This window comes from Sminthopsis crassicaudata, chromosome 2 (genome assembly GCF_048593235.1).
Source record: "Sminthopsis crassicaudata isolate SCR6 chromosome 2, ASM4859323v1, whole genome shotgun sequence".
Taxonomy (NCBI): domain Eukaryota; kingdom Metazoa; phylum Chordata; class Mammalia; order Dasyuromorphia; family Dasyuridae; genus Sminthopsis; species Sminthopsis crassicaudata.
In genome coordinates, this window is record NC_133618.1 from 342911013 (window position 1) to 342923385 (window position 12373).

The 12373-nt window shown below is 39.1% G+C and overlaps 1 protein-coding gene across 9 annotated transcripts in view; it reads left to right on the forward strand.

Annotated features, from left to right (window-relative positions):
* The window catches only part of LOC141556459 (metastasis-associated protein MTA1), a 610678-nt gene that overhangs the window by 446010 nt on the left and 152295 nt on the right, over nt 1-12373 (forward strand). For 8 of the 9 annotated variants that reach the window (XM_074290601.1, XM_074290600.1, XM_074290604.1 and 5 more), the window contains one exon: nt 270-337. In XM_074290601.1, the coding sequence (XP_074146702.1) occupies nt 270-337 (68 nt within the window). Of the gene's footprint in view, nt 1-267; nt 338-12373 lie in introns of all 9 variants that reach the window. The other variant, XM_074290611.1, reaches the window with a different exon arrangement.

Sequence of the window (12373 nt, forward strand, 5' to 3'; positions counted from 1 at the left end):
GAGCACCAACCCTGAAGTCAGGAAGCCCTGAGTTCAAATGTGGTCTCAGACACTTAACACTTCCTAGCTGTGTGATCCTGGGCAGGTCAACTTACCCCCCAGTTGCCAAAGAAAGAAAGAGAAAGAAAAGAAAAACCAAAACCTACAATTCATTTGATTTGAGGAAAACTGGAGGGAGGTTTTACTGAGTACATGGGATTTTTTTTTTTTTTTTTTTTTTTTTTTTTGGTGTGTGTGTGTTTGACATTTTCTTTTGTAAACATTTTCAGATTATGTCTACTTTGAAAATTCTTCAAGTAACCCATACTTGATAAGAAGAATAGAGGAGCTCAATAAGGTAATGTGATACTAAATTATTTTGTCCCGGGATTTTTAGACTTATTGTGATTATTAATAATAATTGATATTTATATAGTGTTTTAAGGTTTGTAAAATATTTAACATACATTAACTTATTTGAGCATTGGGTGGTATCCTCATTTTATAAACAAGGAAACTAACTACCTGAAGTTGAATATCAGTCTCTCATCTGCTTGACTCTTTTTAAGTTTAGCATTCTGGTCACTGTGCCATGCTGCTTGCAAGTTATCTCTGAGATTTTGGAATATTGATGATATCAGCATATTGGGACTTAGGTTGACACTCTGAATAAACCCTTAGGTTCAACAATGTTTTCATCTGCTTTCCTTATAACATTAATTCTTAAATCAGTAGTCTTTATTTATTAAAACAATTCATAATCTACTGACATACAAAAAAATTTTGTTCACTGCTTTAAGCATCATAGATGATTGGATATATAAGACTCACATTCAAGAAATAGTGGGAAAGGGGCAGCTAGATGGTGCAATGTTTAGAGCACTGGTCCTGAATCAGGAGTACCTGAGTTCAGATCTGATCTGAGACACTTAACACTTACTAGCTGAGTGATCCTGGGCAAATCACTTAACTCAATTGCCTTGCTAAAGTGGGAAGAATAATGGTCAAAGAGTAAAGATTTGGGTTCTGTTCTTAGATTGGCTGCTTAATCAATGTGAATTTGAGCAACTAAGCTACTTTCCCCATCTGTAAATTGAGACCTGTAAAATGAGGGGTGTTGGGATTAAAAGTTGACTAAAGGCCTTTGTGTGAGGCTATGAGGCAATTAGGTAGTTCAGTGGATAGAGTGATGGGCCTGGAGTCAGAAAGACCTGAATTCAGATCCATTTTTAGACACTTAATAGCTGTGTGGTCCCGGGTGTGTGGTACGGAAATGGTGAAGGGTCACCATTTAATAAAAAAAAGCTGGAGAGAGCTCTAGAGAAAAGCAAAGTTTATTGTACATTCTCGCGAGAAGGGCGTCCCACTCTTCGAGTAGACTATCGAAGAGAGGAAGCGCCTCCTGTGGGCAGGACAGCACCTTTAATCCCTAACGCAAAACGCCCCCTCCCACCACTGACCCTCATCCTCATTGGCTGAGAGTCTTACATTCTAAACCGAGATCTACCCATGAAATTGAACTTGACCAATAAGTACATAGTTGCCCATATTTGGATGAAATAGGGAGATGTCATAGGAGGGCAAGGCAATGCCCTTCAGAGTCCTTCAGGCCTACTCGAACTCTGAAGTAGATGAAGCCTTACTCGATTTTCACAACTGTCTTGAAAGATCTCACCTCATCTCATTCAGTCCCTCCTCTTATTTTGTACACTGAGATCTCTTCAAATTTTTTTGTAACATAATTTCACATTTCCTATGAATTCCTCACTTCCTTCTGGTTTCTGTTGGCCTTGGGCCACAGGCTCCACCCTTACCCTTTTAACAGCATCTATTTAACAGACCCTTCAGCTTTCTCTTCCAACCTGATCATTCCAGATGATGAGTTTTGGACAATTCTGGTTATTAATCTGATCAAACAAGGGATGTAGATAGGGAATAATATAACACCACTAAAAGCTATAAGGCCCAACCAAAGGAGCTGCTTCCACCAGCTTCCCAAACCAGGACCATCTAGAAGTATTGAACAGTGAGGGTCCAAGTCTGTACAGGAACATGAGCAAGTTTCCTAATGTTCTTAGTGATTTCCTTCACTAGATTACCATTGTTATCAATCTTTATACAACATGTGGATAAATTTAGTTTAGCACAAACTCTCCCTTCCTCAGCCAAGAAATAATCCAGCACAAGACTATGTTGTAAAATAGCCTCTCTGGTTTGAGTAGCTTCATCAGCCAAAAGATCTAGTGCCTCAGCTGTCTGATTGGTGATAACCTCTACAACTGCCTGAAGCCTAATTATCCTGTTCAACATGTATATTGGAGTTCTATATCCCCAACTTCCATCTTGAGCCCAGGTCGCTGGCCCATACTCTTTGACTATTCTTTCTGGAGGCCAGGCCTCACCCCAACCATTTGCATCTCCAGTCCAAGTGATGGAGGTTTCTCCCTTCCCAAATTATCATACAACTGAATCCCTAAATATTGGTTTGCCTGTTCGGGAAGAAAGAAAACTTTTGGCCTTATTAGTCCAATATAACAATTCCCTGTCCAATTAAGAGGCAGATGAGTATAGGCAGTTAAACCACAGATCCAATAATGACCCTTTAGAGCAGGTTGTTCCCTTGGAAATATGTCTGAGCTATTCCTTGTAAAAGGGTAATATTGTTGGTCTCTCGTCCCTAGGGGGCTTCCCCCACAAAGGGGTCATACTGGCATTTTCATAAACCTTGCTCTTTTCTCCAACTACAATTGGCAACTGGCCACTGGCCTGTTAGATTAGAGGTACTCCAAAATGTGGAAAACAGAGTCCCATGTTGCCCGGGTGTCCCTGGGGTGACATTATACCAACCCCATTGGTAACTGTACCCAATGTATATGTTCCCTTTCCTCTTATTCTCTTTTATACATCTCAATACATCCCATTCTACTTCACTACACTCAGCAGTAGTGACTTGTTGATAGCAATATCCCTGCTCTCCTATTTCTGGGAGAACATCCAAGGTACAGTCTTTCTAGTCCTTCCCACACTTCAATTGAGGATTCCTCCCCGTATCCCGCCAATATTTAGACATTTTTGTACAGTCAATTGTGTTTGGCCTCAGGTCTGTTCTCGAATAGGTCCACTCACAAACACTATTTCCCAGCTTCGAACCTCGTCCTGTCTGATTTAAGCAGTATTTCCCTTTCCTATCTTCGGTCAATGACCACTGATGTTTCTCTTCTAAATTCCAGAAACCGGTCCCATTATGAATTTGGGATCTGTTGCTAAGGATCCAGGCTGGGCTTAGGGGGACAGGTACCCATGGCCATTGGTTCAATTGTTGGGATCCACCACAGATCCAACAATTTGATAAGTTAAATGTTCTCCCTATATTCTGCATGAGCAGGAGAAATTGGTTCTCATCTCTAGAATGTCATAAGGAAATAGATAAACCCAAAGCTTAGGGAGAGCCTCATAATGTTCAACTATTATAACACCGTAAAGTTAAGGTGAACTTCCCAAAGGAAAATATATCAAATCACAAACAGGCAAAGATACCCAAAGTAAGAAAAGTCATACAGTTACAATTCCCATTCAGTGGAGGTCCCCTCCTCTTATGTAATTGGAGGTCTCCCCTGTCTTCAACTGTCCACTCTGATAAAGGTGGCGCCACAGGTCCTTTTGTCCTGGTGTGTTGTGTCCAGCCTCGTTCCTGGGTGCGAATCGCAGTATCTGAAGTCAGTATCACTTGGTAGGGTCCGTCCCAGCACGGAGTCAGCTTCTCGTCCTTCCAGGAAGGGATCAGCACCCAATCACCAACCTGAATTCTATGAACAGGGAAACCTAGAGGAGGAGTCTGAGCTATTAGCCCTTTTTGTTGAAGTCCTTGCAAATGTTCCAGCAATGATTTAACATATCTCTTAACAAACAAATCCTTAGTTTCTAAAATAGGGTCCCAGTCTCCCTTAGGATAAGCCTGGAAAGCATGACCATACAATAATTCATAAGGTGAAAGCCCAATATCTCTACGTGGCTTGGTCCTGATTCTAACCAGAGCGAAAGGAAGGCATTTCGTCCAAGGTAGTTGGGTCTCTAAAGAAAACTTAGTCAACTGCCGTTTTATTTCTTGGTTCATCCTTTCTACTTTCCCAGAAGAGGGAGGATGCCAAGGGGTATGGAGATCCCAAGTGATTTCTAAGGCCCTAATCAGATTCTGCAATACCTGGGCAGAAAAATGTGTTCCCTGACCCGAGTCTATCCTCTCCACCATTCCGTACCTAGGAATAATTTGTTCTAATAAGACCTTACTTACTGTCGAGGCAGTTGCTCGGCCTGACGGGAATGCCTCCACCCATGAGGTCAGATGGTCCACTATGACCAGCAAGAACTCGACCCACTGGTGGCAGCTCAGTAAAGTCCACCTGGATGCTTTGGAATAGTCTGATTCCAGGAGGTCGTCCCCCTTTTGGAAGCTGGCGTTGGGCAGCCCTGTTAGTCCTTCGACAAACAAGACAACCGTCCACCAGTTGTCGAGCCATAGTATATAGGCCGGGGGAAACATACCTTGTCAGTATAGCATCACACAGGTTTTGGACATCCCAATGACTGCCCTGGTGCAGTTGCTGAAGGACTTGCCTCATACTTGCTTTGGTCAGTACCTCTCTGCCGTCAGGTAAGAGCCATCGTCCTTCCGAGTTCTCAACTGCTCCGAGAGTTGAGGCTTTCTCTTTTTCCTCCTGAGTAAAACTGGGAGAGGGTAGACTAGGGGGAAGTACAGGTATCAAAGCCATTATATGAGAGATTTCCTGATCTCCGGCTCCCTTGGCCTCCCGGTCTGCTAATCTATTTCCCCTTACCTCAAAAGAATTTCCCATCTGATGTCTCTTTACATGTATTACTGCTATATTCCTAGGAGTCAGAATATTTTCTAGTATCTCTCTGACTAGTGTATGATGAACCAGTTCTTTACCTTTACTGTTTACATATCCTCTTTCCTCCCAAATCCTCCCAAATCCATGCACCACACCCCAGGCATATTTAGAATCAGTATATATATTCCCATCTTGGTCACACATTAATTTTAACGCTTGATTTAAAGCATACAATTCACAACAATTCACAAGTTTGAGCCAACTAATGGGCAGGTAGACTGCCCTTGGTAACAGTGGAAGTTCTAACAAACCCATTTCTTTTCCCATTTACCATCCTAGAAGAACCATACATAAATTCTAAACAAATATTTATCATAACCTTGTGTTGATAACAATAAGGAATTTGTCCCAATGAGTTTATATCCAAGTAGATCTTTCATAAGTGAACATTATTCATACAAATCAGTTTGTTTTTAAAAACATCCAATGCAAATACAATCATATACAGAATGTCTAATTCCACACAAGAGAATTCAAGAAGTTTTGATAATAGATTCCCATTAACTTGTAATGGGAGAGACATTCTGCTATTCTGAAACATAAGGTCTTATCAAGTATTCTGATAGAGGCAGGGGGGGGGGTTTTGCAGAACTAAGAGTCAGGGAAACTGAGGCAGGACTGAGTCAGGACAATAATTCAAAGTTAAAACATAAGCTAGCCAATCATAGTCTGGCAAATTTTCAGCTAGAGTCCCCTGTAAAGGCCTTTTGTCTCTGCAGCCTTCTCCAAACCCAGCATCTGCTAAAATCAGGTGTGTCTAGCTAGTGGACAGGTAAAGAGCTTTTTCAACTTTTTGCAGCCTCTCCCTTATCTGTAGAGACAAGAGAGCGACAAAAGAGAGATTGACAAAAGGAGATCTTTTGTCAATCGCAGCAATTCTTAAAAGAATTGTGCCGAGCATAGAGCTCTAACAACGATCCAGGCCAGAAGCAGCCTGGATGTCCGGTGCAAAAAAAGAAAAAAAAATCTTTTACCTTTTCCAGAGTTCCATTCAGTACCCAAATTATGTCTATTTTCGAGGTCCTTCATCAGGGAACCAAAATGATGAGGTAAGCAAAGAGTAAGTAGTTTCCAATTAGGCCTGAACTGAAATAAGACATCAGTTTTTCCCAATTTTCTGACCAGTTGAAATCTCAGTTTCCCTTCCCCCCCCCCCCCTTTACAGAAATTATCATATTATACACAACAGACTAGTAAATTTCCCAAAATAGCAATAGTCATACAGTTTTATACAGCAATAGTTCTGTTCTCCAGGGGACAAAAAGGAAGCAGGATTAAAATTTTTGCAAATAACCCTATCAAATTATCAGATCAGATTAAAATAATCTTTAAACAAGGAGACTATCACGCATGTAAATAAATATTGAATAACTTGTTTTCAGAAAACTTCAGTTCCAACTCCTTAGAACAGTTATAGACTTGAAAAATAAAAATAAAACATTCAGTTATCAACACCATATAAATGTAGGCTTTTCCTTTAAACAGTAGAAATAATTAATATCTAAATCAGCAAGGAGGTGCAGTTATTAAAAACAAAAAAACCCACTATACTTAATGGGAGGGACCTCTCCACGTGGTCACCCTTCCCCCACACCACCATGCTTCCCGACCCAATATATCATAGCTCCATTTAAACTATTAATTACTTTTACAAATCAATCTTTCCTGTCCCGCCTTTAAGTAAATATATATGTATATATTTTTAAACTTTACACTTCAATGTTTGCACGTAACTGACCCAAATTTCATAAAACTTAAAGGTTTCTTTCCCCCGGCCCATGTGGCCCTGCTGCAGTCAGGACACGTGGGAGGAAGAGGAAGGAAGCCACCATCTTCACTCGCTCAATCCCACATACTTCCCCATGTACAGGGTTTCTGATCCCAAATGGGATTTACTAACAGCTATTTCTGGTCAGCTGAAACGACCCCTGCTTCAAAAGACCTAGTTCTCCTCCCCGCCCGAAGGCCCCTGGAAGGGCTAATGGAATTAAATCCTCTCAGGTCCTTCCTTTCAGGTACCATTTAATCCTTTTGGTACCACCAGTCTGCAACAAAACAACAATACCTTATCATCTTTTTCTTGCTTTTTATTTTTCCTCATATTTTGGCAGTTTGTTCCAATTACTTAATTTATCTCCCAAGGGACTATCTACCGGTATTTTCTGATATTTTTCTCATTTCTCTCCGCGAGGGCTGGCTGGGACTAGGCCACACCCATTGAATTTGGAAGGAGTTTAACAGACTCCTAAACGCCCAAACACGCTAACTGTCACCAGTTAACCCAGTCACCCAGGAAGGCCTAGCTCTCTTCCTGTCTACCGTCTACAGCCCCCTCCAGAACCTATAACTAGACTCAAGGGGCTTCACAGGACGCTTACCTCCACTGGGTTGCTGCGCAGCAAATTTCTTGACTGATCTGTCCTCCACCAACCGGTTGGGATTTTCACCGCGGAGTTTCCGTTGCTTTTCTCTGAGTTTCTCCACTTCGGGTCCACTCTACGTCAGGGAGCAAGGAGAAGCCCCTGGAAGCTGGCGGGCTGCCTAAATCAAGGCAGGGCGCCATCCCACTAGCACCCAGGAGTTCACTTACTCACCGAGTAAAGGATCCGGACTAGCCCCCAAACTGTGTGGTACGGAAATGGTGAAGGGTCACCATTTAATAAAAAAAAGCTGGAGAGAGCTCTAGAGAAAAGCAAAGTTTATTGTACATTCTCGCGAGAAGGGCGTCCCACTCTTCGAGTAGACTATCGAAGAGAGGAAGCGCCTCCTGTGGGCAGGACAGCACCTTTAATCCCTAACGCAAAACGCCCCCTCCCACCACTGACCCTCATCCTCATTGGCTGAGAGTCTTACATTCTAAACCGAGATCTACCCATGAAATTGAACTTGACCAATAAGTACATAGTTGCCCATATTTGGATGAAATAGGGAGATGTCATAGGAGGGCAAGGCAATGCCCTTCAGAGTCCTTCAGGCCTACTCGAACTCTGAAGTAGATGAAGCCTTACTCGATTTTCACAACTGTCTTGAAAGATCTCACCTCATCTCATTCACGGGCAAGTCACTTAACCTCTATTTGCCTTGATCCACTGTAGAAAGAAATTGCAAAACACTCCAGTATCTTTGACAAGAAAAATCCTTGCACAGTATGGTCCACAGGATCACAAAGACTGAATGACTAATAACAACAGTGAGGCCATATCACATTTTATGTCAGAATGCTTAAGTTCCAACAGTAGTTCAGAGCAGATCACAGTAGCTTCATAAGGAGATCAAAGTTGACTAGAATATTGAGGGCAAGATTTGAAAGAAGAATATCTTATAGGAAGAGGGACTATATTGTAGGGATAGTAGACATAGATTTTGAACTAAATTAAATTTCCTGTTCAAATAGTAAGGGAAGGTAAGATTAGAAAAGTTCAAGGGAGTTAGTAGAGTCCTTTTAAGAAGGTAAATTTGATGTGAGTAATAACAAATAACTCTGCCCTCAAGTAGCCCTACTTCCATATAGGCAAAGCTACTCCATGAAGCCATCATAAAGGGGAACAACCCTGATAGATAATGAGCCTGCCATCCTTTCTGTCAGTGCTAGCCCTTGTATATATGCCTCTGACAAAGGGGTAAGCAAGAACCTTGGCAGTTGCAACATTTGGTCTTGTTTTCATCTGAGGTCTCACAGCTATCCTTTAAGGAAACAACTGCCTCTCCAGATACCTAGTTTTTATAATTACTAAATATCCCCCCAAAAAGTTCTCAACACTAAAGTCTTTGGCACTATCATATGATTCAACTTTAGAAATGAATGTGTTTTTCATCATTGGCAATGACATTAAGTTTTGGGTTGTTTTTGTTGTGTTTTGTTGTTTGTTTGTTTTTGACAAAATTTTTATTTTAAATATGAAATAAGAAAAAGAAAAAAATTGCCATGTACAAGCAGAATATAAGAGAGAATTTAGTATAAAACAATAAATGAAATAGATGAAAAGATGAAGAGAACCTATATAATAAATACTACACATTGTTTTCAAAGCCAGTTTTTCTTTGCTTCATTGTAGGCTACAATTAAGCACGGATATATGCGTGTGTGTGTGTATGTGTATGTGTTTGTAGATATCAGTGTATATGCATGCATACACACATGCTCACACACAAGACTATTATGCTTATTTCCACTAGTCATCTGTTTCTCTGAATGTGGGTATTTTATCATATCCAAGTCCTCCATTGCTTTTCTAAGTTAACCAGCTCATCATTTTCTGCATCACAGCAATATTCCACCCCAGTTGCATCCCATATGAGAGATTATAAAGGTTTTCATCCAATTTTCTGTATGCCTTCTAATCTTAGCTGCATAGTTTTATTAATAGAAGAAAATGTTAATATAAAATAATCAAAATTATCCATTTTATATTTCAACAATGCTTTCTTTGTGTAGTAAAAGAACTGATACTACTGAATCTGATTCTTTTACATTTTTTCCCCTGGTTTCTTTGAAGTGCCTGAAGTTACCTTTAATAATAAATGTTGGTTTTCAAGGGGCAGCTAAGTGGTGCAGTGGATAGAGCACCAGCCCTGAATTCATGAGGACCTGAGTTCAAATTTGGTCTTGGACACTTAATACTTCCTAGCTGTGTGACCTGGGCAAGTCACTTAACCCCAGCCTCAGGGGGTAAATAAATAAATAAATGTTTTCCCTATAACAATATTATTTCAGTTATTTAGATCAGACTTTACATTAAAAGTACCCTATGTTTATGTTCCTATAATTTCTGTTTCTGTTTTGGCAAATAGACACTCAGGTATTTTATACTGTCTGTCTAACTAATTTAAATAGCTTAAGATAGCTTCATGGGGAGATCAAAGTTGACTAAAATATTGAGGGCAAGATCTGAAGGGAAGAGAGAAAGAAGAGTATCTTATAGTTCAAGGGAGTTAATAGAGGCCTTTTAAGAAGGTAAATTTGATGTAATAAATTAGTGAAATAGTAACACTGCACTCAATTGGCCCTACTTCCATCTGGGCAGAGCTTTGTCTCATGTGATTACTATCTCTACTACTTTTTTTTTTTTTTTAACATATGTAAATTCTATTCCCATTCTTTATTTTATCTTTATGTATATCTCATTTTATAGCATTTCCTGAGAACAATATACTGTTGAATTCAAATTTTTAATTTGTTTTCAGTTTCCATTTTATTGGTAAATTCATCCCATTCACATTCTAACTATTATTACTTGTTCTATATTTTCCTCCTTTTTTTTTCATAATTATTATTCTTACTTTATTCCTGTTCCACTTCACTTCCCTGCTTTATTTCTATCTACCACCTTGCCTTTATATTCCTTTACCTACCCACCCCTCCAAGAATCTCCCCTTTATCCTCTCCCTTTGCCCAGTCTTTCTTCCTTTCTTTTTGAATTTAGAAGACTTTTATACTCTTCTAGCGATGTAGGTTGTTTTCTCTTTAATCCATTCCCAATGGTTCCAGCACTACCTTACTAGTTTCTAATGTATCATTTTTTCCCCTTTTATGCCTTATTTGTATGAGATAATTACTCCTTTTTATCTCTTCTTGCACGTTTTATTTTTTTAAGGATTACTCCATTATGTATGCAAAGTCTCTCAAATTACCCAAATAATGATGTATTACAAGAGTATTGATAATATTTTCACATATAGGAAATAAACAATTTGACTTCTTTGAGTTTCTTATAATTGATCTTTAATGTTTATCATATATTTCTTTGGTTTGTTGTGTTGAATTTTCCCTTAAGTTGTGCTGTTTTTGTCACAAATACCTGAAAGTCTTTCGGTTAATTAAGTATTCTTCTTCTTTTCCATTCAGAATTAAATTAATTCTGAAATTAAAGTTCTAAATTAAAATTACCTTTGGTTTTAACTCTAGCTCTTTTACTCCGTGAAATACAGTATTACAAGATTGATAGTCCTTCAACATAGTAACTGCTAGGTTTTGTGTAAACCTTATTGTAACTCCATGATAATTAAGGTTTTTTTCCTTGTTATTTGTAATATATCCTTAACCTGGAAGTGTTTAAATTTGGCTATGATATTTGTGTAAGTTTTTTTCTTGTTTTCCCTTCTTGCTCTAATACTTTTTCTTGATAATTTCTTACAATATTGTATCAAGATTCTTTTTTTTTTAATTGTAATTTTCAGGTAATCCAACTATTTTTGCATTATTTCTCCTCAACTGTTCTTCAGATCAATTGTTTTTCTGATAAGATGCTCACTTTCTCTCCTGTTTTTTCATTCCTTTGATTTTTTTTTAATGACTCTTGGAATCTGAGAACATTAGCTCTTGTCCAATTCTAGTTTTCAAGTTTTTGTTTTTTTCTTTAAGTTTTTGATTCTCTACTTCCAGTTAACTTTTTTTTTTTGATAATTTTTTTATTTTCTTGGATTGCTCTTATTTTTCTCCCCTCATTTTCCTTCAATCTCTCAATTGATTTTTAAAGTCCTTTTAAAATTCTTCTAAGAATTCTTTTTGTGCTTGGGATCATTTGTCATTTCTTATTGAAAGGGGACTGGCTTTTTTTTTTTTTTTTTTTTGCTTTATTATCTTTATTTGAATATGAACATGTATTTTCCCTATCCCCATAGTGTCTGTTTATGATTGGGTTCTTTCTTCTTTGCTTGCACATTTTTATTTATTTTTAGCACTTATTGGTGTAATCAAGTTCTAGTTCTGAGGTATGGGGAATGGTGCTCCAACTCTCTGGGCCTAAATTTTTAACTTTTCTGAAGTCTGCCTCAGGACACAATCTTAAGCTGTCCTCTCCATTCCTAAACCAGGGCTAGGCCTCCTAGCCACACTGTCCTGCAAATGTTTTCTCTTTGTGGATCCTGGTGATTGCAAACTACTATTGACCTCTCTGTCCTGGAACTAAAGTTAAGGATTAGGCTTTCCTGCAAGTGCCTGTATAGCACTGTTAGCTGTACTCACCTGGTGTCTATTATCTTCTTCCCCTCAGCTGCAGGGGATGTATCTGATCAGTACAGCCATGCTCAGCATCCCTTCACAGTGGGGATCCTTCTGTCCTCTCTTATTAGTCAGACTCCCACACTGTTGGTGAGATGAAAGTTTCTAGGGCTGAGACTGCCTTCCAAACAAGCTGGGGATTGAGACTTGTTTGTTGATTCTGCAGTCAGTCTGGGTGAGTTTGCACTTAATCAGACTGAACCTCTGATTCGGGTGGTCAGGTCTCCTGGGGTCTTTTTGAGTTGTTGTAGGCGAGCAACTGGTTTACCATAACTTTTTAAAGAATTTCTACTGTTCTATATTCCTTCTGAGGTGACGATGTTCAGTCATTTTTAATGTGGAGGAAATTTGGAGAGCCAAAAGTTTTCTGACCTACTCTGCCATCTTAAAATCCTCAATGACAGCGACTTTACATATATTTCATATAGTCTTCTTATATCTTTAAAGTTCTTAGCACAGCACCTGGCACACATAAACACTTAAT